This window comes from Lycium ferocissimum, chromosome 8 (genome assembly GCF_029784015.1).
Source record: "Lycium ferocissimum isolate CSIRO_LF1 chromosome 8, AGI_CSIRO_Lferr_CH_V1, whole genome shotgun sequence".
NCBI lineage: Eukaryota > Viridiplantae > Streptophyta > Magnoliopsida > Solanales > Solanaceae > Lycium > Lycium ferocissimum.
Genome location: NC_081349.1, coordinates 41,711,451 through 41,735,006, shown reverse-complemented (window position 1 = coordinate 41,735,006; position 23,556 = coordinate 41,711,451). Strand labels below are relative to the sequence as shown.

Here is a 23,556-nt window from a genome sequence, read left to right as displayed (position 1 = left end):
CCGGGGGAAGCTCCATTCGTTCCCTTTGGAACCGATTGACGAATTCACGCAGTAACTCATCGTCTTTTTGGGCAATACGAAAAATATCCGCCTTCCGAGCACTCGCACCTTTTGGCTCCGGCGTGTGCTTTTATGAAGGCATCGGCGAGCATTTCGAAAGAAGTGATTGAATGCTCGGGCGGATGATCGTACCAAGTCAATGCTCCCTTTGCCGGCAGTTTCCCCGAATTTTTTCAAAGAACACGGATTCGATTTCATCCTCTTCTATATCATTGCCTTTTATAGCACAGGTGTATGAGGTCACGTGCTCGCAAGGGTCCGTTGTGCCGTCATATTTTTGGACGTCCGGCATTTTAAACCTCTTCGGGATCAATTTCGGGGCCGCACTCGGAGGAAAAGGCCTTTGGATGTACTTCTTAGAATCCGGCCCTTTCAAAATAGGCGGAGCCCCCGGGATTTGATCCACCCGAGAGTTGTATGTTTCCACTTTTTCAGTCGAGTCTACCCGCTTTGCTAACGTTTCGAGCATTCTCGAACCTCGGTGGAGCTAGCCCGGACCCATTACTTTCGGCCATCCGTGCCTCATCTCTTCTGGGTTCAACAACACTCTTTGTCTTCCCCGGGGTCGCTTTATCTCCTCCGTTTGCAACCGGGCTATTGCGATTCCCTGTTCGGCAATTGTCGCTCTCTCTCGTTCTCGCAACATTTCAAAAAATTAAACGCAAGTCAATATTATCATTCGGGGTATCCGGTTCTTTCCGGACTTGTGTCCCGGACAAAGTAATTGAATTGTTAGTATTTAAAGGGTCAGTGGGGTTTGGCAATCCTCGTGGCCCGCTGCCTTCATTTTCCGCCACAATTTCGGTATTGTTGACATGACCAGATTGCTCGGCGTCGGCCATTTAGTCCGTTCTCGTAGAGACGGGCAGAGGCGCTTTCGATTTTGATGAGTGTGATATGAGTCAAGATCGAAGGCCACTATTATCCTAGCCCCACGGTGGGCGCCAAACTGTTTACCCCGAATTCGGATAATCAATTAAATTTGTGAGTAGGTATAGGATACGTGGTTAAGCCTCAATCTATTCGATGGAAAATATATATATAGGTATGATACGAGGAAAGTAATAATAATCTGAGATCCGTCGAAGATTCGTGTATCTAATAACATATGAGTATTGCTTGATTGGATAGATTTAGGATATGAACACAATGAACCCGGACCAAAATCCGGTATTGAGGGAGAGATTTGTATATATTTGCTAATACAAAGTGTTCTTTGTCCCTTGGAGCCAGCCCTTACAAAGGAGGGGGATGCCCCATATTTATAGTGTTGCCTCCATGGGCTTCGTACAACGTGAACTAATAAAATAATAATAACAAGGACAGCTCTGAACGGATTTGGTGGGATTAGACTGACGGCGCCGTCTGACACACGCATGGTTGGTGGTTGACCATGGCAGGACGCTACTGACGCGTGGCTCACGTGCAACGGCTATACCGGACCAACGGCCACACGGACCAACGGCCACACGGACCAACGGCCGTACGGACCAACGGCTACACCGGACCAACGGCCCTGACCGTCTCGGCGATAAAGGTGGTGGACCAAATGGTGTCCTTGCTCAGCTCCGGTCCAAGCGCTCCTCCGGTTTAGCTCGAATGTCATCAGGCACGTTCCTCTCTTCCTTCCCTCGGTCCTTGTTTCATCGGTTTACGTTATATCCGGTTTTTACCGTATACACATATGACTCTAGCCATTTAAAATTAACATGGCAGTAACCAAAGAAGAAAACAAAAACGAAAAAAAAAAAGAATAACATTACCAAGTAGTCCCAAAACCATTTTTTCTTCGTCAAAACCCAAATCTTATTCTTCAAAATCTAACCCCCTACCATTTTATTTCTTTAAATCCCACTTTCACTTGCAATTTATCGCATGCAACAAACTTGAATTACATCACCATTTAGCATATTAATTCCAGATAATAATGTCTTAACACATCAAACAAGAAGATTAAACTAAAATCAGTAGCATGCTTGTCTATAGTAACACTTCATTCACGCATCGAAATTCACCATTCAAAGAACAACAATCCTATATTTAATCAATTATGAAGTGAGAGATAGACCTTCCGTGAGCAAAATTCCTTCAATACATCAAGGGACATTCGACAATGCATACAGTAGGTGAAATGGACTGCAACTACCCTTGAATAGAGAAAAAGCAAGAACCTTTGCCGATGACCTCGAAACGGGACCTCACTCGAACATGTGACCCGATTGAACTCTGTTTTAATCGGCGATATGAAGTGATGAAGATTGCTATCCCATGGTTCTAATGGCTTGTTTATGCATGTGTTCTGTCTATGTATTACTCCCTTTAGAAAATAAAATGAAAAGATAAATGATGTATTGTGTCCAAAAGAAAGAACGTGAATGGAAGAAGGAAATCACTCAGCTCATGAATGTCTCATGACGGCTGCTTCTTGTAGGTGATTCTAGGTTGATTTGTCTAGGTGTGTAAGGTCTAAGTGTGGTGTGTGTTGCGGCAAATCATGTTTTTGTTTTGTAGGTTTTTAGGTTTTTCTTTTCTAGGGTTCTATCCAATTTATAATATGTAGTAGGGTGTGAAAAATGATGAAAAGATTTTTTGGGTCCATGGGCCTTGGAATGGTGCAGATGGATTTTTATAATGTAAAGGGAATTTATTTTTTTGTTCTTTTTTGTTATTTTAAGAAAAAATATATATATCTATAAAGGGTGCATGTGGCATGTGTGTGTAAGTGAGGTATCTAAAATTGAGTGGTCCCCACCCCTTTTCCTTTTATCTGTTCCTATGCGTGAAATAACATATGATTAACAAATGAGGACATAAAATATACTATTCCTACTAAATTAAAATATGTACTTACTCTATATTTATTTATTAAAACTTTTAACTTGGAGATTAAACTAAAAATAGATATCACATTTTCGGACATTTTTTTCTACTAATAAAAATAAAATGAAACTAAACATATATCATAAATTGTGACTCTATTTTTGTGATTTTTGAATATTCAAATAAGACCTACTAAACAAAAATAAAACCAAATAAAATGTCCAAACCATATTTAAAGGAAAATTTAAATACTAGAAGGTGAAACACCCTGGGGAGGGTTAAAAATCACATGTCTACAGTTAGGGGTGGGTTTAATGAGGAAACATTTGTGAACGAAACACCTAATTTAGGTATTGATGTTGGTGGAAATAACCCACTTTTAGATCATGAGGCAATGCAACAACATTATGCCGACACTTTTAATGAAATTGATAATGATGATGATGATGAAACACAAGCCCCCGAAAATACCATAGAAGATACAGGTCCTGCACAATAACATACACAAGACAAACTGCCTAGAACTCGTAAGCCAGCCGCTAAAATCTGGGGATTTATGACTAAGAATAAGGAAAGACAAGCAGCTACATGCAATATATGTAAGCAGGAATTTGTTTTTAAGCAACAAACTAGTAAGGATAGTGGAACGGGTACACTAACGAATCATATGAAAAGTAGACATAAGGATGTTTGGGGAGAGCAAACGGGTTCAAATCTGGGGGGGTATTCGAATGATGATAGACGCACGAACCGGTAAAAATTTTAAGTATGACAAGAAAAAAGAGCATGTAGAAATATCTAAAATGGTTGCTTTTGATGCTCTATCATTTTCCTTTCCTTCGGGTTTGGGGTTTGTTACTTATATTCAACGTTGTTATAATCCATTATTTGAGGGTATTCCTAGAAGTACTTGTAGGGCGGATGTTATAGATTTGTATAAAAAATATAGATTTTATTTGCGCCATGTATTTAATTATTTAAATTGTAATGTTTCTCTTACCGCCGATTTGGGTCTTAGTCTTAACAAGTTAGATTTTTTTGCTATTACATGTCATTTTGTTGATGATAATTGAGTGATGCAAAAAAGAATTATAGCTTTTTTATATGATGAAGGAAAAGGTCGTCACGATGGAAAATTTTTAGCGGATTCAATGTCTACTATAATGAGATTTTTTAACATTTATAGAAAAATACTTTGTATTGCTTTAGATAATGCTTCTAATAATACAAAAGCGATTGGTCTTTTAAAAAGGGAATTAAACACTCCCCTAAAAAATATTTTTCGTGTGAGATGTAGTTGTCACATTTTACACTTGATTGTTAAAGATGGTCTTGAGTGTTTTGAAGATTCTATTCAAAAAGTTAGAAATGCGGTTGCGTTTCTTTTTTGTAATGCTAATAGGGCAAAACTGAGAGATTTTAAGAATTCTTGTGTGAAAAATTCCCTTAGACCTAGGAAAATTCAAGTAGAAGTTTGCACTAGGTGGAACTGCACCTACATTATGTTACAACAAGCATATGATTATAGGATTACCATACAACAAGTTCACAACCATTTTAATACGAATAGTGATGATTAGTTAAACATTACCGATTGGGAAGACGTTAAGGAATGTGTTGAACTCTTACAAATTTTTTATAATGCAACTCTTGCTTTTTCTAGATAATTCTATCCCACAGTAACCCGAATTTTAGCCTACTTAGCAAAAATAGCTAGAGTTTTACAAGAGTATAAAAATAAATCCGGTTATCGAGCGGCTATTTTTAATATAATAACAAAATTTAAGAAGTATTTTTTTTTCCATCCCAACTTTATTTATATTGGATTCTCTTTTAAATCCTTGTTTAAAAATATCTTATACTACACTACTAAAAAACTGCCAAAAATCGATCGAAAAAACTGACGGACCGCGTTAGAATCCATAAGTTATTAAAGTTAGAATTGTTATTGAGAATTCAAAGTTAGAATTGGTTGGGATTGTGCTTTTAAAAATTATTGATGTTGAATTTGTGAAAAAATGTAAACTTTATTTGACTGGTTTACTTTTCATATATATATATATGAAAAGATATATATATATATATATATTCTTGAGATTGTGCTATTTTTTATGTTCATTGTCAATGTATTTGTGTCAGCTTAGTTAGAATTGATTGGGATTGTGCTTTTCTGAGTTGTATTAAAGTTAGAATCCATAAGTTGTTAAAGTTAAAATTGTTATTGAGAATTCAAAGTTAGAATTGGTCGTGATTGTGCTTTTCAAAGTTAGAATTGTTAAGTCATAATATTTCTATAACCTCTAAACTAAAGCGTAGATTTTATTTGACAAGATTTACTTTTCGATTTTTAGAAATAAAGTTAGAATCCATAAGTTATTAAAGTTAGAATTGTTATTGAGAATTCAAAGTTAGAATTGGTTGAGATTGTGCTTTTAAAAGTAATATTAAAGTTAGAATCCATAAGTTATTAAAGTTAGATTTGTTACTGAGAATTCAAAGTTAGAATTGGTTGGGATTGTGCTTTTAAAAGTTATATTAAAGTTAGAATCCATAAGTTATTAAAGTTAGAATTGTCATTGAGAATTCAAAGTTAGAATTGGTTGGGAAAATTCAAAGTTAGAATTGGTTGGGATTGTGTTTTCTTAAGTTATATTTTAAGTTAGAATTCTTAAGTTAAAATATATTTCTATAACCTCAATAATTTGTGGGTATATTTTTGTAGATGGATCGTATGTGGATGTATAATATAAATAATAGTGATCGTGTGGGTGTACACGATGAATTTGTTGACAAGTTTACACACATGCAATGTCACTTCACCCTTTTCAAAATGAAGGGGTAATTAGGTGTGCTTGTTCTCGTTGCCGGTGTAAGAAGTATTTGAAACCGAAAGCTGTTAGGGTTCATTTATATAGTCGTGGGGCTTATGTTTTAGTTTGGATTTCATAATGAACTTATGTTTTATGCTTTATGGACTTATGTTAAAACTATGTAGAACTAGTTAATGGTACTTTTGGTTGGACATTTAAATATTTTTGAACTTTGAAGGTCTATTTAGATCGTATTAATGTGTTTAAATAGTATTTGATGTGTTTGATTGTTACTTAGGGTGATTTTATGTGTTGTAGCTCTTTTAGAATTGATTTGGAGCATTTAAATGCTAGTTTTGAGCGAATTTTTGGTCTTTGGTTTTTGGCAGTGTAGGTGCAAAAATGCGACAATTGCATGCAGGAAATTTTCTAGAAAATTGACGCAGTCCGTCGGTTTTCTGGAAATTAATTTTGGGAATTTTCCAGAAAACCGACTCAGTCCGTTGGTTTTCTGGAAATTAATTCTTAAAATTTTTGAGAAAACCGAAGCACAGTGTCGATTTTTTATTTAAAATAAAAAAATTAAAATAAAATGCATAGGTTTTTTCATAAAATTTATATTTTCTTATTCAAGATAAAAAATCTGAAATTTAAAAAACCGACTAAGTCCGTCGGTTTTTTATTTTTTTTTATTTTTTTTTAAATTATTGGATAAAAACCGACGAACCACGTAAGCGACACAGTCCATTGCAAAAAACCGACGTTGTCCGTCGGTTTTCAAAAAGCGAGGCTATGTAAACCAACGGATAGTAAAGGGTCGATTTCCCGTCGGTTTTATTGATAAAACAGACGCGGTCCATCTGATTTTTTCGTCGGTTTTTGGCAGTTTTTTAGTAGTGAAAGTAGCAAAAAGGGCTTGTCGGGTTTGTCGCATTTAAAAGTTTTACATTCACATCCAACTCCTTCTCATAATGCAAACTTTGATGAATATCACTTTTATTTGATGCAGTCAAATGTGGATATCAACCAACTAGATGATTTGGACGTCTTAATATGGTGGAAAAAATACAAGGCGAGTCATCCGATACTTTCAAGAATAGCTCGAGATATCCTTACAGTTCAATTATCAACCGTGGCTTCAGAGAGTGCATTTAGCCAAGGAAGACAACAAATTGGAGACCATAGACACTCATTATCCGAATTTAGCTTGACTAGTGTGCATTCGCGATTGGATTAGATCGGAGCGACGCAACCAAAACTTAGAAGGGGTGGAAGGCGAAGAGGAAGAGATTGAAGATTTGATAGCGAGTGGAGCGGACCAAATGGAAGACTTCGAAGATATCTCCATGACCGAATATGATATGGCGGATATTAACCAAATGATTGACAATTTTTTATTTTATTATTCTATTATTTCTTTGCAGCTCATGTATTATTTGCAAGTTAAAAAAAATACAACTTGCAAATAAATGTTATCCATGAATGAATAAAATATATGACTCATTAAGCTTTCTTCTATTTACTTGTGTTCATATTTTTACTTATATTAAGTTAGGAATATACCTAAAATATACTAAGAATATACTTATAATATACATCTACTTAAATTAAAAACTAGAAAGTTATATACTTGAAAAATAACTAAAATATACTAAGAATATAATTATAATATAAATATACTTAATTTATAAAATAGGAATTTATAAACTTAGAAAAAACTTAAGCTATAAATAACATAAGTTATAATACATATAACTTAAACATATATATATATATATATATATATATATATATATATATAAAGTTATCAGTATATCTCACAGTCCGAATCCCACTTGGATTTGAATCTTACGTAACCATGTTGACCATATTCTACCGTTAGGCATTTATAAACTTAGAAAAAACTTAAGCTATAAATAACTTAAGTTATAATACATATAACTTAAACATATATAAGTATATATATAAGTTATCAGTATATCTCACAATCCGAATCCCACTTGGATCTGAATCTTACGTAACCATGTTGACCATATTCTACCGTTAGGCATTTATAAACTTAGAAAAAACTTAAGCTATAAATAACTTAAGTTATAATACATATAACTTAAACATATATAAGATATATATAAGTTATCAGTATATCTCACAGTCCGAATGCCACTTGGATCTGAATCTTACGTAACCATGTTGACCATATTCTACAGTTAGGCAACATATTTTCATCCGATTGTTCTCTTCGTGAAAATGGTTAAGAGCAAAATTTAACTCTTGTACAGTGTCACGAGGCGTTGACATAACATGTTTTTTTGGGCGTTTAAGCCCTAATGACCTCAAGTTTTGTTCAAGTCTTTGCAGCCTCCCTGACACGCCAACCCCACTCATCTCTCATTGTGTTATTGTATTATCGATTGAATCTGTTGTTCGAGTTATTTGAGTATTTAAAATCATAAGCTAGTTCCCATGTCCTACCCATTGCTTCAAATATGTCTTACGGGATGAAACATGTAATAGAGCCAATATCAACAAATTGGGTATAGAATGACATAATAACTCGTCTTTTAATGTGAATGCTAGTTGTTCGTCAATCATGTTATATGCTACTCCTTGATTTGACAACACCAACTTATATTGCGCAATATTTAAATGCGCAAAATATGAGATTTCAGAATGACATGCCTGATTTGATAACACCATGCTGCATTATTTGACCGCTTTTTATGATATTAACTTGTATTGCGCAACATTTAAATGCACAATATATCAGCCATAGATGACACCGAATTATTTGATCGCTTTTTATGACACACTATGCTTGATGTGATAACATAATGCTACATTATTTGTCTGCTTTTTATGACACTAACTTGTATTGCGCAACCTTTAAATGCGCAATATATGATTCATAGATGACACACTATGGTTGTCCGCTTTTTATGGCACACTATGCTTGATGTGACAATACAATGCTCTATTATTTGACTGTTTTTTATGACACGCTATGCTTGATGTAACAACACAATGCTGCATTATTTGTCCGCTTTTTATGACACTAATTTGTATTGCGCAACAATTAAATGTGCAATATATGAGCCATAGATGACACACTATGCTTGTCCACTTTTTGTGACACACTATGCTTGATGTGATAACACATGTAATGACCCATTTCGTCGTTAATGTAAAAATTTTCGAAATACCCCTAAACGTGTCCTCCCGAACCCTTCCTTTCGGTGAAATATTTACGACGGACATCTAACCTAGTGGTACCCATTGTATGGAAAAGAATCAAACATTGAAATCCGGGTCAAGGACCCAGCTAGACCGCCCCAGCGCCCATCTGAGCGTTACAGCAGTGGCACTCCAGCGGTAGTAGCCCCACTGAAGCGGCAGCTCGGGGTAGCATTTTTCTGTTGCAGCGGCCCTGTAAGCGCTACAGCATTGCCGCCGAAGCGGTTGGTCAACCACTGAAGTGGTGTGCACAGTGAAAATTCCCTATTTAAGAAATTATTTTTGGAATTGCCCCAATATTCAATGCCCTAATTTCCAGCCGTCCAATTCGGTGTAAAACCAAAAAAACCAAACCTCTAGTCTTGATAGACCTTTCTAATGTCTTCAAGTTCACCTTTCATTTAGTAAAATTACTTCTAAACATTTAATTCTTGTTACCTAGAGAAGCATCAAGTGGGTGTTTCAAGTAATCTATAGCTGGAGAGATGAAAGGTTAACAACATTTCCAACTAGTCCCCTCTAAACAAATCTTCCATGTTCTTCATCTAGAATAGATTAATAACCTAGATCTCTACATTCCTTCACCTTAAAAATAAGTTCTTCCATGAATTTGGAAATGGTCCTTTCTCAAATAAGCTTAAAATTGGAAAATCACCTAGCCTTGTTGTGGATGGAATCTAGAAGTGGGTTGAGACCCAAAACCTTCCTTCGTAAATCCAAAGCCTCTTATGAAGGTTGTAAGGGGTATTTCTATTCTTGGGTCTCACAGTTGTCTCCAAGCTCTTTTGTGCGGTTTTCGAAATGGCGATTTAATTGAAGAATCAATGGATGTTCGTGGCACCCGCTCGGCCATGAGGTAGGTTATGACTTCCCTTTTTGGTATACTCCGGTTAGTTTCATATATTAGTGTATTAGAAGGAACGAAGAATGCATGTGTAGGAGTTGGAGATTTGGGATGGAATCCTACGATGGTATTGTTGTGTGACTTGTTTGTTCGGGCTCGTGGCATGTAGCCTCCCTAGGTTGTTGATGTGGTTTTCTTGAATATCGGTGGATTTATGTGACTTGGGAGTAGCGGACGAAACCTATTTTGTATCTAACGATGAAAACTGCCCGTAATACGTGATTACTTGTATTATGTTATTAATAGTGAGCGTAGCTGCTAAACGAGAGAATAAAATGTACCCATGATTGTGTTGAGTGCTAAATATGTTGTACCGAATGACTTCAAGTGTAGGGTGAGATTCTTGGCCTAAGCTAATAGATTGATTTAAGGAAGTAGTAATAATGTATATTAACTGATTGATCAGTTATGTGTAGGGAATAGCCACCTCATTGTGTTGTGTTGACCACTCTATTATGTTGGCTTGATGCCATGAGTTGTTGATAGAGATTAGATCCTGTTATTTGTCTTGATTGGACAAATTATTGGCCTAGCCATTGTAATATTTGTGACTCGGATATACTGTTAGCATACCACTGTTGGTATTGTGATATCGATACATTGTTAGCGTACCCCATTGTTGGTACTGGTGATATTGGGTTTGATGGTTGATGTTGACACACGCGTTGCACGCATTCTCATTCATTCATGATGTATGGCCGATACCTGGTGATGATCCGGTATCGTTGATTGAGTGAAACTGATATTTGATAAACTCTTTCACGTGAGTGATTGTGAGAAGGCCGATGTCCGATGAACAATCTTGGAATCGTTGATTGTGTGAAACTAATATTTGATAAGACTCTTTTACTTGAGTGATTGTAAAATGGCCGATATCCGATGATCTATTCCGGCATTGTTGTCGCATGGCCGATTCCGATGATATTTCTGGAATCGTTGTTAGTGCACGGACTCTGCGGGTCCCCCAGGGTAGTGCCGGTGAGAACCCCCTGTGGGCAAAGATTCGGGGTCCCATCTGTCTGTTGGGCAAAGATCCGGGACGAATGGCCCTTAGAATTCGCGAGTCATACTGGGTTGTGCTGACGGCGATATTTCCTTTTTTTAAAAATTTTTTTTAATCATTTGGTCCAAAGTTCATTGACTCAATTAATTTGGATTTATGTGGGGTAAGCCCATCGAGGGAGTAAAAGGTAAAGTGTTCTTTCACCGAAAGTTTTGGCTGATGGTGAAGGAATCCCAACGATTGCATTGCACCTTTCAATCTTTTCCGTATTGCATTTCTATGTAGTTGTCTTGGATCTTGTTGACTAGCGGAAATGGTAAACTCTCAATTATTTCAACTATCTGAATCCAAATAAGAATATGTGTAAAAGGATCAATTTGTGGATATATAGAACCATGAAGGATAATCCTTAGCTCAAAATGTTAACAAAAAAATGCAAAAAAATGGAAATGTGATATTGGAACAGAGAAAAAGGCAAAAGGGGGCACTTGATAGTGGTCCCTATAAGAAAGAAGAGTGTCAACTTCAAAAGCAGAGTGAAATAAGGAATCAAAGGATAAAGATATCGAATATCTGAATCCGAAAAAAAAAAAAAATTATTCGTAGCAAATGAGTGGCTGAAGATTTAGGCTTATTTGGTCAACACCAAGTGGTTCAATAATTACTAGACCTTTCACTCACTTCACTGTTTTTTCCAGTAGAAAGCTAGTCTGTGTTCATACTTAGTAGCGCGTTTGTTAGATAAATTTGTCCTCAAGTGCTATTCTTTAGTCTTTACAAGTATGAAAGGTAGATTTCATGAACAAATGATAGAGAAATGACAATAAAATAAATTGACTGTGTGAAGACCTCACTACTATTTAGTGAAGTGGAGGCAACTCCAGTAATTTATCCAAAAAAGAAAGGAAAAATATGAGCTCCGGAGAAATGTCTCCGGACATAAATATGAAAGATTCAACTTCTTTTGATTCTAGTACTCATGCAATTATCCACGGCAATTCTGATAATTCAGGGCGGGATGAAAGCATGATCTCTGATCCAAACATTCCTTCGTCTAATTCGTCGAGTAATGATGATGATTTGATGATTAATGTATTAAATCCTAACTATAGACATGTAATTTTTTTTTGATCCATCCTGCTTTTAACACTGTTTTAGTGGCTTATCTCATATCTATTTTAACATTTTGGTTTTTGTTTCATTTTATTTTTTTTGTAGAAAAGTGATCAGCAAGAAGAGGTAAGAATATTTAATGTTGATTTCAGGGCACTTACTGGGGCATCAAGTAACAAATATGTCCCAATAACTGATAGAGATTGTAGACAAAACATGTTGAAGAGATCAATCAAATTTTTCTAAAACTTGTATCGGATGAAGAGGCAAGAACATATTTGGCTGAACCGCCCAACTGGAGATAGCAAAATCAAATCATTTTTCAGTAACTTAAACCTGATGGGAGACAACAAGAGAACTGGCCAGGGGCGGAGTTAGTAGTCTAGATCTAAATTTGGCATAACTTTTGCTCAAACAATGTATTTGTATTAAGAAATTTATAAAATTTCGAATCAGTTATTAATAGTTGAAGTCACCATTCTAAACTCCAGACCCATATTAAAATTCTGGGTGGATCCAGCAGGTGAACCACCTCTAATAGACGTGGCGAAATCATATCACCTTTTTTGTAACCCGCCCTAGTGTAATTGGATAAAAGTGTTCTTGATGATCATACATGTTTTCATGTGAGACCATTAAAACAATAAAAGGAGTCACTCACTGCTACTTTTCTCTCTTTTAAGGGAATTACGCAAACACAAATTCATTTAGATTCTCACAGTTGTAAAAACTCAGACTTCACTGATATCTGGAAAAAAAAAAAAAAAATAGAGTATCAAGTGAAGTTCCCAGTAACAGAGGCAAAATGCTAGATCTTTTGGTCTTTAAATTATAATGAGGGTCAAAGAAAAATGGTATCTTGCATGTCTCTGCAAAGATTGCATTGAAGCATGATTACTAGCTCAAAATGTTAACAAAGTTGCAAAAAATGGAAGTGGGCTTGGAGTAAAACAAAAAGGCAAAAGGGAATTTGAAATTTTGGTTTAATTACACCAGGTTATGATGGATGCTGGTTGAGGCTCTCAGTGGCCACGTAGGACGACTATTGTGTTCAAAAGACGCACTTGAGATGAGATGACATGTCTAAATGATCATTAGTTAAGTTTGATTGGCTAACTTAAAAAACGTTTTTTAAGTTTAAGGGGCTATCTAGGTATTTAACCAATTATTTATCTACGTCAACCATGATCGAGGAAGCTTAACTTTTTTTTTTTTTTTTGGCTTTATTGCTGGCAAAAAAATTCTCCACCTAAGACTTCAAATGTCAATTGTAAAAGGATACTAAACTACACCAGACATGTTCGAGGAAATTTGATGTCGAACTTTTCTTGTTAATTTAGTCTTGTTTGGGTCCCACTTGTCTCAATTTAATATTTCGAATTTATAGTATTTCCTATTAACACTAAGAGAGTTGATACCATCTAGAGGTGCGGTAGAATAAGTCCAACTCTTTCACTTTTAATTAGAAATTTTTAATTTAAATTCTAAAAATGAAGAAATTCTTGAATAAATGTTGGATACTAAACAGTTATACCACGAAATAGACCGAAAGATTCATTGCTTTTCAGTGGAGTCATTCCACGTTTGAATGAGTCTTTTGATAGATAAGTTGATCATCAAGTGCTATTCTTTACACGTATTAAAGCAAATATCTACCAAATAAAAGCGAAATTTATAGGAAGAACAATTAAAAAAAAAAAAAAAAAAAAAAGTTGACTATGTCAGTGGCTCAAGAGTCAAGACCTCACTCTTAAAGCAGGAAGATAACTCCAGCAGTATAACTTCACCAATAAACAAACGAAAAAAAGGAAAAAAGAAAAAAAGGAGAAGGAGTTTTGGAGAAATGTCTATGGACACAATAGACACAAACATGGAAGATGATGATTCCTTTGTTTCAAATACGAACGCAATCATCTACGGCACTTCTGATGTTTCATTTACCTAAAATTAGGGGTGTTCAAATGAGATTGAAAAACCGATCCGAACCGGTAAACCGAGTCAAACCGAATTAATAAACCGAAAATCGACTTGGTTTGATTTGATTTGGTTTTAAATTTTAAAAAACCGATAACATGTGGTTTAGTGTTAAACCAAAAAAACCCGAACTAAAACCGAACTAAACCGATAGGTACAACATATTTAAAATATTATATATATCTTCTTCAAAACTTTGGCTCAGACCAAGTTTAATATAAATTCAAATAGTTAGAAAGAAAAGTGTAGCCCATTTAAGTTTAAGGTAAAATAAAATAAAAATTTGCTAAAGGTAAAATAAAATTTTTCCCCTTATCCAGTTTTACAGTTCCGTCTTTTACATACCATCTAAATTACTACTAATAAACTAGCATTTGATCCGTAACAAATTAAAGGGAAGAAAATGACAATTGAAATTTAAAAAGATTTGGTAGATGACTTTGTCTTTCTGTTTATCATTTTCCGTTTCAATTTTTGTGCTTTCTTCTCAATGCTTCATAAACACGATGAGTCTAGATAACAAAACTTCCGGAGGGCGGCGTAATATCAAAATGCTATATGTAAGGAGGTAATTAGAATCATGAAAAGTAGATGTTATGTTTCTGTCATTCCTATACTCATAGCCATAAACCTATACCTAAATAAAGTTAATGAAATAATTAAGAATATTCTTAGATTTGAATGGATCATGTCAAAGCAGTATTTAGTTACCATTTAATTCAAAGGTTCTTTGTATTAATACATTCTCGAAATCCGAAAAAATCGCAAAAACCGAACCAAACCGACAGAACCGAAAAAACCTTAACCAATAGAATTTATACTATAATGGTTTGATTTGGTTTGAATATTAAAAAGAACCGACTTAATTAGTTTGGCTTGGTTTTAACCAAAAACCTAGTCAAACCGAATCGTGAACACCCCTACCTAAAATTTTGAATAGTAGAGTTACTTTGTGCCTCTATATATTGACGCTTCAATGGGATCAAATAACATGTTATCGATGAAATAATTGAGGGTCACGCAAGTTGATCTGGACATCACAATTATAAAAATATATAATTGGGATAACCACTCTAATTATATTGACTTTTGAGAACACAAAAAAAAAAAAAAAAAAAAAAAAAAACATCAGATGAACTCTGAAATTGACACGAATATATTATCTTAGCTACATCAGACATGTTCGGGGAACTCTGAATGTCCAATTTTTTTTTCTTCCCCAACCAAGACTTCATTGACAATTTTTAAAGATATTGATCTACATCATACATGTTCCAGGAAATTTGTAAATCCTACATTACTCGCATTGTTTGTTAGTTGCTTGTATCCCACTTGTCTCGAAACATCTATATTCCCTGTTAGTAACTAACAGTGATAGTAACTAATTCCCTGGTATGAAATTTTTTTTCTTTCTCTACAATAAACTCTCTCCACAACGGTCACTATTAACGGTCTGATTAGCTAGCGCTTGGCGCACACGCGCCTCCAGATGGGGACGCCGGCGGGATCTTTTCCGGCGCATCTTCATGAGAATTCTGCTCTCCTAGCTGAAGCAAGTGCACAAGCGAATGGAATTGGACCAAAACTCAACTTTTCCAATGTAATTACATCTATTCCCAAACCTAACCCTAATTTGAAAAAATTTGGGGACCCTAATGTCAGGACAAGAGTTACTATGCACAATGGAGTTCATACGGTAATATTCAAGGCAAATGATTACAATGGAGTTATGGCACAGGAATGCAAATATACCCTGATTGGAAAATTGTTGAAGACTCATCCCAATATTGAGCGTATAAGATCATGCTTTGCAGAGAAAATTTCTCTAAAGTGCACTCCGAGAATAGGTACGTATGACTTCAGGACTGTTTTCATAGAGGTTTCAAACGAAGAGGACTATCAAACAATCTGGTTTAGGAGATCTATAGAAATATATGGCATGGTAATATGGTTGCAAAAGTGGAACCCGGACTTTAAACCGGAGGAGGACTCGCCAATAGCTCCGGTCTGGGTGCTATTGCCAGGACTCCCATTTCGCTGCCACCCTTGGAATTACATGAAACAAAAATTTGAGTCTTGTTGGCACCCCTCTGTCCCCAGACCTTGCTACTGAGAACAGAACGAGACCCAGTATGGCCAAAGTGCTGGTTGAAGCCGACCTCACTAAGCCTAGACTAAATCAGATTTGGGTGGGACAGGAAGACGAGTCTAGTCCTTTAAAAGGCTTTTTCCAAAAACTCGAATATGAGGGAGTGCCAATGTATTGTAGGCATTGCAAACTTTTGGGACATTCAACCCTACAATGTAGGGCAGTAGAAAAAGAAAAACAGCAAAAATTGAAAGGAAAATCTGAGGATAAGGGCTGAAAATGAGCAGTCCAAGAACCACAATGTGGGGAATGGCTCGAAGGACAATGAGAACAATGACAAGGGCCAGGAAAATGAAAAGAGACAAGCTATGTATGACACCCCTATAGGGCAACAGAGCAACAACAAGAACAACAAAGAGGATAAAAAGAAGCAACATTTGGAGCAAGATACGGGCAACAACCCGAAAGTAAAGAGCAAGAATACACAACAACAACAGGCTACTGAGTAGGGCAGCAAGACAGAACAACTCCAAATTAGGGTCAAGGAGACCAAGAAGAAAAGGAAGAGGCCTAAAATAAAGAGGAAAAATCTTTCTGCGAAGAACCTGAAAAATATGTTTTTTTTCTAAAGCTGCAAGGAAGAGGCAGATCCCTAGGGATCAAGAGCAAGAGCATGAGTTAATCTTTCAAAAGCATGAGAATAAGGAAAATAACAGGGAGGTAGAAATGGTGCAGAGTAGCTCAGTCAACGGTCTAGAACAATTGGAGGAACCAGAATCATATGGAAGGATACAAACTTACAATGAGGAAACTATGAAAGAGCTGAGCGGTCAATTAATCATAGACCTAGGCCCTTTAAAACTTAAGCAGAAGAACCAGGCTCAAGAAACTGATCTTAAGTTAGATAGCATAATGGAGGAATCAGTATAAGAGATTGACAAAAATAAAAAGGAAGAAGTGGTATCATCTTTGGTCAGACAACAAGGGGTGACTACAACATTAAATGACCCTGGAGACACAATAGCCAAGGAGGTTACTAAAATCATCAAAAGGCAAGGATTATCCCCGAGGGGGATAAAACAGAAAAAACAAAAGAAGAAGGGTGGTCAAGCTGAGATGAGTCAGGCAGGACTACTTGAAAGCAACACCAAAGGAAAAAACTCAACCCCCAAAAAATCCTAATGATTAGAGCAATCATATGGAACATTAGGGGGATGAGATCAAAAAGGACATTTGACAGGTTACTTAGACTTGTTAAGCTTCATAAAATAAATTTTATAGCTCTTCAGGAGCCTTTCCTACTTTCCACTCAAATAGAAGAATTCAAAGAAATTATTGGCTTTGATAATGCTATTTCAAACATCAACAATAGAATATGGTGCTTCTGGGATGATACTATCAGTTGTGACCTTATTTCTCACCACAAACAACAAATGACTTTCCAAGTTAAAATCACTGGAGATACTGATCCTTGCTGGTTGAGTGCAGTCTATGCAAGTACTAATGCCAACAGGAGAAAAAAAACTTTGGAGAAGCCTAAAGACTGTGCACAATACTATTAGTGGTCCATGGGTCAAGTTTGTGGAGACTTCATTGTTATTCTGGATGGTGACGAAAAGAAAGGTGGTCGACCACACACTTTAGCCAAAAGTCTAGATTTCATGGACTGCATGCAGGAGTGCGACCTGATGGATACTATATTTACTGGCAATAAATTTACATGGTGTAATGGGAGAAGGAGAAGATGGAGGATCAGCAAAAGGCTTGACAGAGTCATTAGTAATGATGAATGGTTTGACAAGTTTCCACAAATAAGAATAGATCACTTACCCTAAACAGGCTCGGATAACAACATTCTGCTCCTACAAAGCAGCTTTGAAGCTCCTAACATCATCAGATACTTCAGAGATCTGAATTTTTGGTCAGAACAAGAAGGCTATTCCGATATAATTAAAGAAGTTTGGGATTAGGAGATACAAGGAAATCCTATGTGGAGATTACAAAATAAACTCAAGAACCTGGCTAAAGCTCTTAGTAAATGGTCTAGAGAGGGCATTGGTGATGTGTTTTCTACTGTTAAAGATATGGAGGAGAAAGTCAAGAACATGGAAGCTGAGTATAAAGAGAATGAAACTGATGCTAACAAGCTTGAAATGCATAAGGCCCAAGCCGAGTATATAAAGTGGCTTAAATCTCAGAATTCTATACTGAGACAGAAAGCTAGAATAAAATTGGCAGAGGAAGGAGATACCAATTCAAAGTACTTCTACAGTGTCATTAAGGGCAGGAGAAGAAGAGCACAAATTATGAGAATAAAAAATGCTCAAGGAATCTGGTTGGAGAACACTGAGGATATTGCTCAGGAAGCAGTGGCTCATTTCACTAATATTTTTACACAACCTGCGGACAGCAACAACATAGGGATACTGGATTACCTTGATATAATGGTCACTGACCAGGATAATGAAATGCTTCAGCAAATCCCTTCTGAGGAAGAAATCAAGGAAGCTATTTTCTCTATGGACCTCCAACGCCCCGCAGGGGTGGGATGGGTTCAATAGACATTTTTTTCAACACTCATGGGACACTATAAAGGTTGACATTGTTGAATATGTCAAATCTTTCTTTACTGGGGCCAACTTGACTAAGTACTTTGCTCATGCCTGTTTAGTGCTAATCCCTAAAGTAAAGTCTTCAAAGAAATTCAGTGATCTCAGACCAATTAGCCTTTGCAAGTTCACCAACAAGATCCTGTCTAAGATACTAGCTATGAGATTGTCTCCTATACTCCCCAATATCATGTCCGAGAATCAAGTTAGGTTCATAAAGGGCCGGCTTAGAGAATATTCTACTGACTTGAGAAATTATTCATGATATTAAAAAAGGCTCGAAAGGTGGAAATGTGGTGTTCAAATTTGACATTTCCAAGGCTTATGATAAAGTCTCGTGGGGGTTTTTTGGCTTGTGCTCTCAAGAAGATAGGATTTAGAGAACAATTCATCGAAATCATTTACAGGTTGGTCTCAAACAACTAGTACTCAATCATTGTAAATGGGATCAAATATGGTTTCTTCAATGCCACCAGAGGCCTAAAGCAATGTGATCCCCTCTAACCTGCTCTATTCATCCTTACTGCAGAGCTCTTTCCAAAGCTCTAAACTGGTTTTTTCATGAAGAAATATGGTCCACAAGTGAACCATATATGCTATGCGGATGACCTTATTATTTTCGCCTCTGTTAAGAAACATTCTATCAAACTTATCATGAATATTTTAAAGAAGTATCAGAAGGCTTCAGGACAGGAGATTAACATTGAAAAAAGCTGCTACATTACCTATTCTTCCCTTAATCCCAGAACCATCAGAAGACTCAAGAAGTGGATAGGATACAAGCACTCCAACTTTCCTTTCAATTACTTGGGTTGTCCGATTTATACTGGAAGAAAGAAGATCGACATATTCACTGATTTGACTACCAAAGTCATTAACAAAACTGGAGGACAGCAAACAAATCTCCTGAGTGCAGGAGGCAAGGCTTTAATCATTAAGCATGTCCTTCAATCTCAGGCTCCACACTTGTTTGCTGCTCTTGAACCTCCGATCACAGCCCTTAAACAAATTAAGATGTATTTTTGCAACTTCTTTTGGGGTCGAAAGGAAGGTAAGAATAAATACCATTGGCCTAATTGGAAAAAGCTCTGCTATCCTATTGAAGAAGGAGGATTGGGTTTCGAAAGACTAAAAGATATTTGCAAGGCCTTTACAATCAAGAGATGGTGGAGGTTGAGAACCATGGACAATCTCTGGTCCCAGTTCATCAAGGCTAAATACTGTCCTAGATCCAATATGGTATTAAAGGTCATCAGCCCCAGCAATTCCAACATCTGGAGAAGCCTGTTGAAAGTCAGACCCCAAGCCGAGCACAGCATCTAATAGGGGATCAACAAGGGCAACACTTTATTCTGGTGGGATAATTGGACAACTCAAGGTCCTTTGGTTCTTAGGGTGTGGTTAGAAAGAAACCCAGGAAGCATTACTGTTCAGAACTTTATTAATAACAACCAATGGAACACTGCTTCTCTAAGTAGAATTCTACCAAATGAGATGATCTAGGAAGTCACTAATACTGGGATAGGAGATAACGAGATAGCAGATACTTGCATATGGACACCAAGCATCAATGGAAATTTCTTATGCTCTTTAGCCTGGCAGATCATCAGACAAAAATAGGAAGTTGATCATTTAGCCAAAATGTTTTGGGCCAAAGGAAAATTTCTTTTTTTATGTGGAGATTGATTAGGAAAAAACTTCCTCTTGATGACAGAATAATTAATCTTGGCATTCAAACTGATTCTAATTGCACTTGCTGCAGGGAGCAAATTCCTGAGAAGGTGATCCTGTATTTGAAATAAGTCCTTTTGCAGAGACTCTTTGTAAGCAAATGGAAGACCACTAGGCATCCATCATCAAAGCAATTCTGTCCAAGGAGCAGTTGACTGTTCGTGGAGAATTCAGCCAAAGAATCTTACAAGCATATTCTGCTTATCACCCCATGTTACATTCTATGGCAACTATGGAGAGCAAGATGTGACAAAAGGTATAGTAATAAAACAACCACTATAAATAGAATGTCTAACTTAATCTTATTTAATGTGTAGGCTTCTATCTCTAAAAGATTTAGCAAAATTGACAACAATTGGGACTGGAAAATAATCTGTCAAAAGGCTGAAAACTACCAGGAAAGAATTACCAGCATAATGGTATATTGGGACAAACCAGAAGGGCACAATTGGAAGCTAAACACGGATGGAAGTACGATAGAATGAATCAGAGCATCTGGCATTGGGGGAATTTTTAAAAAGGGAAATAGAAGAATGATCATAGCTTTTGCTAAACGCATCCAATTCTCAACTAACAATTCTTGCGAATTACAAGCTGCAATGTATGGTACCAAAGAATGCTAGAGGACCTATGAGAATGGAACTGCTTCACTTAGCCTCCTTTAGATTCAAAACATGTAAATACTCGGGTTGATATTTTGACCCACCATGAGTTTTTTCTGATTTAGGGAAGGCCTTCTGTGTATAGTGCAATAGCCTTCCCACCCCATATGCAATTTTGGTGTATGCTGTTTCCATCAGGCTGTATAGTAATTGCATATGGGTTCTTTTTGCTCGGCTAGAAAGTTTTATGGCAACACGTCCCCTTTCTTGTATAATCTTTTCGGAATAAACAAGGTAGGGGTCAACGCCAACCCCCCCCCCCCCTCAAACAACAACTCAGGCCTACACCTAGCTGGTGGGAAATTGCATTAAAAAAAAAAAAAAAACTAATTCCCTGGTTTACAGTGGTGATCTATGAAATATGGTGCGAAAGGAACTCAGCAGTGGATCCAGAATTTTTACTAAGGGGTTCGAAAAATAAGAATGTAGTGCTTGAGGTTTAAACTTGGCACCTCAAGATGAATTTTGAATCTCCTAACTATATGTACAATAAATACTTTGGTGATTAATAAACCACAAAAAACGATTTCCCTAGTTCCATTTTGGTCGGCATTATTCATTACTCCCTCCGATTCAAAATAAGAGTCCATTTAGCTTTTTATTTTGGTTCAAAATAGGTGTCCATTTATAAAATCAAGAAGGAATTAATTTTAATTTTCCAGATTTGTCCCTATTTACTCAAGGCAATAGGAAACCAATTGTTGTAAAGCCATGGAGACCAGATATTGAGGTGACCAAGGAGACAGTAGACAAGGTCCCAATCTGGATTAGACTGGTGGGACTTGACATCAAGTATTGGGGGAAATCAACACTAACTAAGATAGCTGGATTCGTTGGGACCCCTTTGAAGGCTGATAAAGCAACAACGCATAGGGATAGATTAACTTTTGCAACGGTGCTCGTTGAAATGCCCTTAAACAAGGAATATCCAAATGAGGTAATGTTTGAGAATGAAGTGGGCAGAATAACAGAACAACTAGCGGAATATGAACGGAGACCAATACTATGTACCAGATGCAAGAACTTTGGCCATGAAGTGAATGAATGTAGGAAGCAGCAAAAGGATAATGTTATACTGGAGAAACTAAACAAGAATAAAAGGGAAGCTGAGTAGGAAATAGAGAAGAATAGGGAAACAGTGGGGGTACAAGGAAATACAAATGTCACCAATACAAATAAAGGGAATAGACAAGAGAATTCAGGTGAAGGTGCTTCGAATATACAACAACAGAGGGTCAGTACTAGCAACACATTTGATGTGTTACAGCAAAAAGATACTTGTCAGGGGGAAAATATACAAAGTGGAATGGGAGCAAGTACAGTGCCTAGTGATTGTCCTGGAAAAGGAAAGGGTGGGGAGACCCCAATCCCCAATGGATAGCATTGGATTTAGGAATACCAGGGTTTTAAATAGACTAACTTTAGCATTATGCATAATGCTAAAGTTAGTTTGTTTGGACTCCTGGAGACTAAGATTAAGAGGGCAAATTCACAACAAGCCTCTCTTAATCTCTGTGGTGGTTGGGCTTTCACTACTAATCTAACAGCTCACCCTGGGGGCAGAATATGTTTAGTATGGAAACCTCAAATTTTTTATGTTAATATTTTAAAGGTAACTGAACAAGCAATACATACTGGAGTTAGACACAGAGGTACAGGGTATGAGTTTCACATAACTATGGTCTATGCTTTCAATGACCAAACACTGCGAAGGAAGTTGTGGAGTGATATACAGATGATGGGGGACAATATAACTGGTCCTTGGGCTATTATGGGTGACTTCAATTGCATCCTAAATAGGGAGGAAAGGATAGGAAGTACAGTTACAATGTCAGAACTTAGAGACTTCAAATAGTGTGTCGATTATTATGGACTACAGGATTTGAATTCAACTGGATCATTCTTTACCTGGAGTAACAAGCAGGGTGGAAATGCGAGAGTATACTGTAAATTGGACAGGATATTGGTGAATAATGATTAGAAAGCTTTTCTACCAGCATCAGTAGTGCACTTCATGAATGAAGGGGTGTATGACCATTGCCCTGCCATTATTAGGTGGGATGATGGGAAAAGAACAGGACGAAAACAATTTAGGTACTTCAATAGGTGGAGTACAGCTAGTGAATATAAAACAGTGGTTGCTAATAACTGGAATACAAGATGTCAAGGTAGGAAAATGTTCAAACTAGTAGGGAAGCTTCACAAATTAAAAGCAAGGTTATTAAAACTGAATAAAGCAAGGTTTAGTGATATTGAAACACAAGCTGAAAAGGCCATGGAGAGGCTAGTTCAATGCCAGCAAGAAATTTAGAGGAGACCAACAAATACAACACTTATAGATGAAGATGTAAGACTATCACAAGAATGCATGAAACTGAATAAAGCAAGGGACATATTCCTCAGACAGAAAAGCAAAGCTCAATGGTTGAAGGATGGGGATCAAAATACCAAATTCTTCCACAGTTTCATGAAGGCTAGGAGGAATAATAACAGAATATTCACACTAAAAGAAGCAGATGGGCAGTACATACATGACATAGAAGGAATAAG

At 36.6% G+C, this 23,556-nt stretch overlaps 2 protein-coding genes across 3 annotated transcripts; both read left to right on the top strand.

Annotated features, from left to right (window-relative positions):
- The first annotated feature begins 11,551 nt into the window (after positions 1-11,551).
- LOC132066962 (uncharacterized) lies at positions 11,552-12,410 on the top strand. Of its 2 annotated transcripts, none has more exons than XM_059460147.1 (2): positions 11,552-11,920; positions 12,047-12,410. In XM_059460147.1, exons 1-2 carry the CDS (start codon positions 11,741-11,743, stop codon positions 12,185-12,187), a joined length of 321 nt encoding a protein of 106 aa, XP_059316130.1. In that variant the 5' UTR covers positions 11,552-11,740; the 3' UTR covers positions 12,188-12,410. The 2 variants fall into 2 exon arrangements, with proteins under 2 accessions (XP_059316130.1, XP_059316129.1); XM_059460146.1 differs by having other exon boundaries at positions 11,571-11,944; positions 12,047-12,401.
- Positions 12,411-17,992: 5,582 nt separating this feature from the next.
- LOC132066362 (uncharacterized) lies at positions 17,993-18,565 on the top strand. Its single transcript, XM_059459684.1, has one exon. The coding sequence runs from the start codon at positions 17,993-17,995 to the stop codon at positions 18,563-18,565; it is 573 nt and encodes a 190-aa protein (XP_059315667.1).
- Positions 18,566-23,556: the final 4,991 nt, after the last annotated feature.

Coding starts and splice junctions, on each gene's coding strand:
- LOC132066962 (XM_059460146.1), top strand. CDS start 11,741: ATGAGCTCCGGAGAAATGTCTCCGGACATAAATATGAAAGATTCAACT. Junction 11,945..12,046: donor TAAATCCTAACTATAGACAT/GTAATTTTTTTT, acceptor TTTTTTTTGTAG/AAAAGTGATCAGCAAGAAGA.
- LOC132066362 (XM_059459684.1), top strand. CDS start 17,993: ATGTGGAGATTACAAAATAAACTCAAGAACCTGGCTAAAGCTCTTAGT.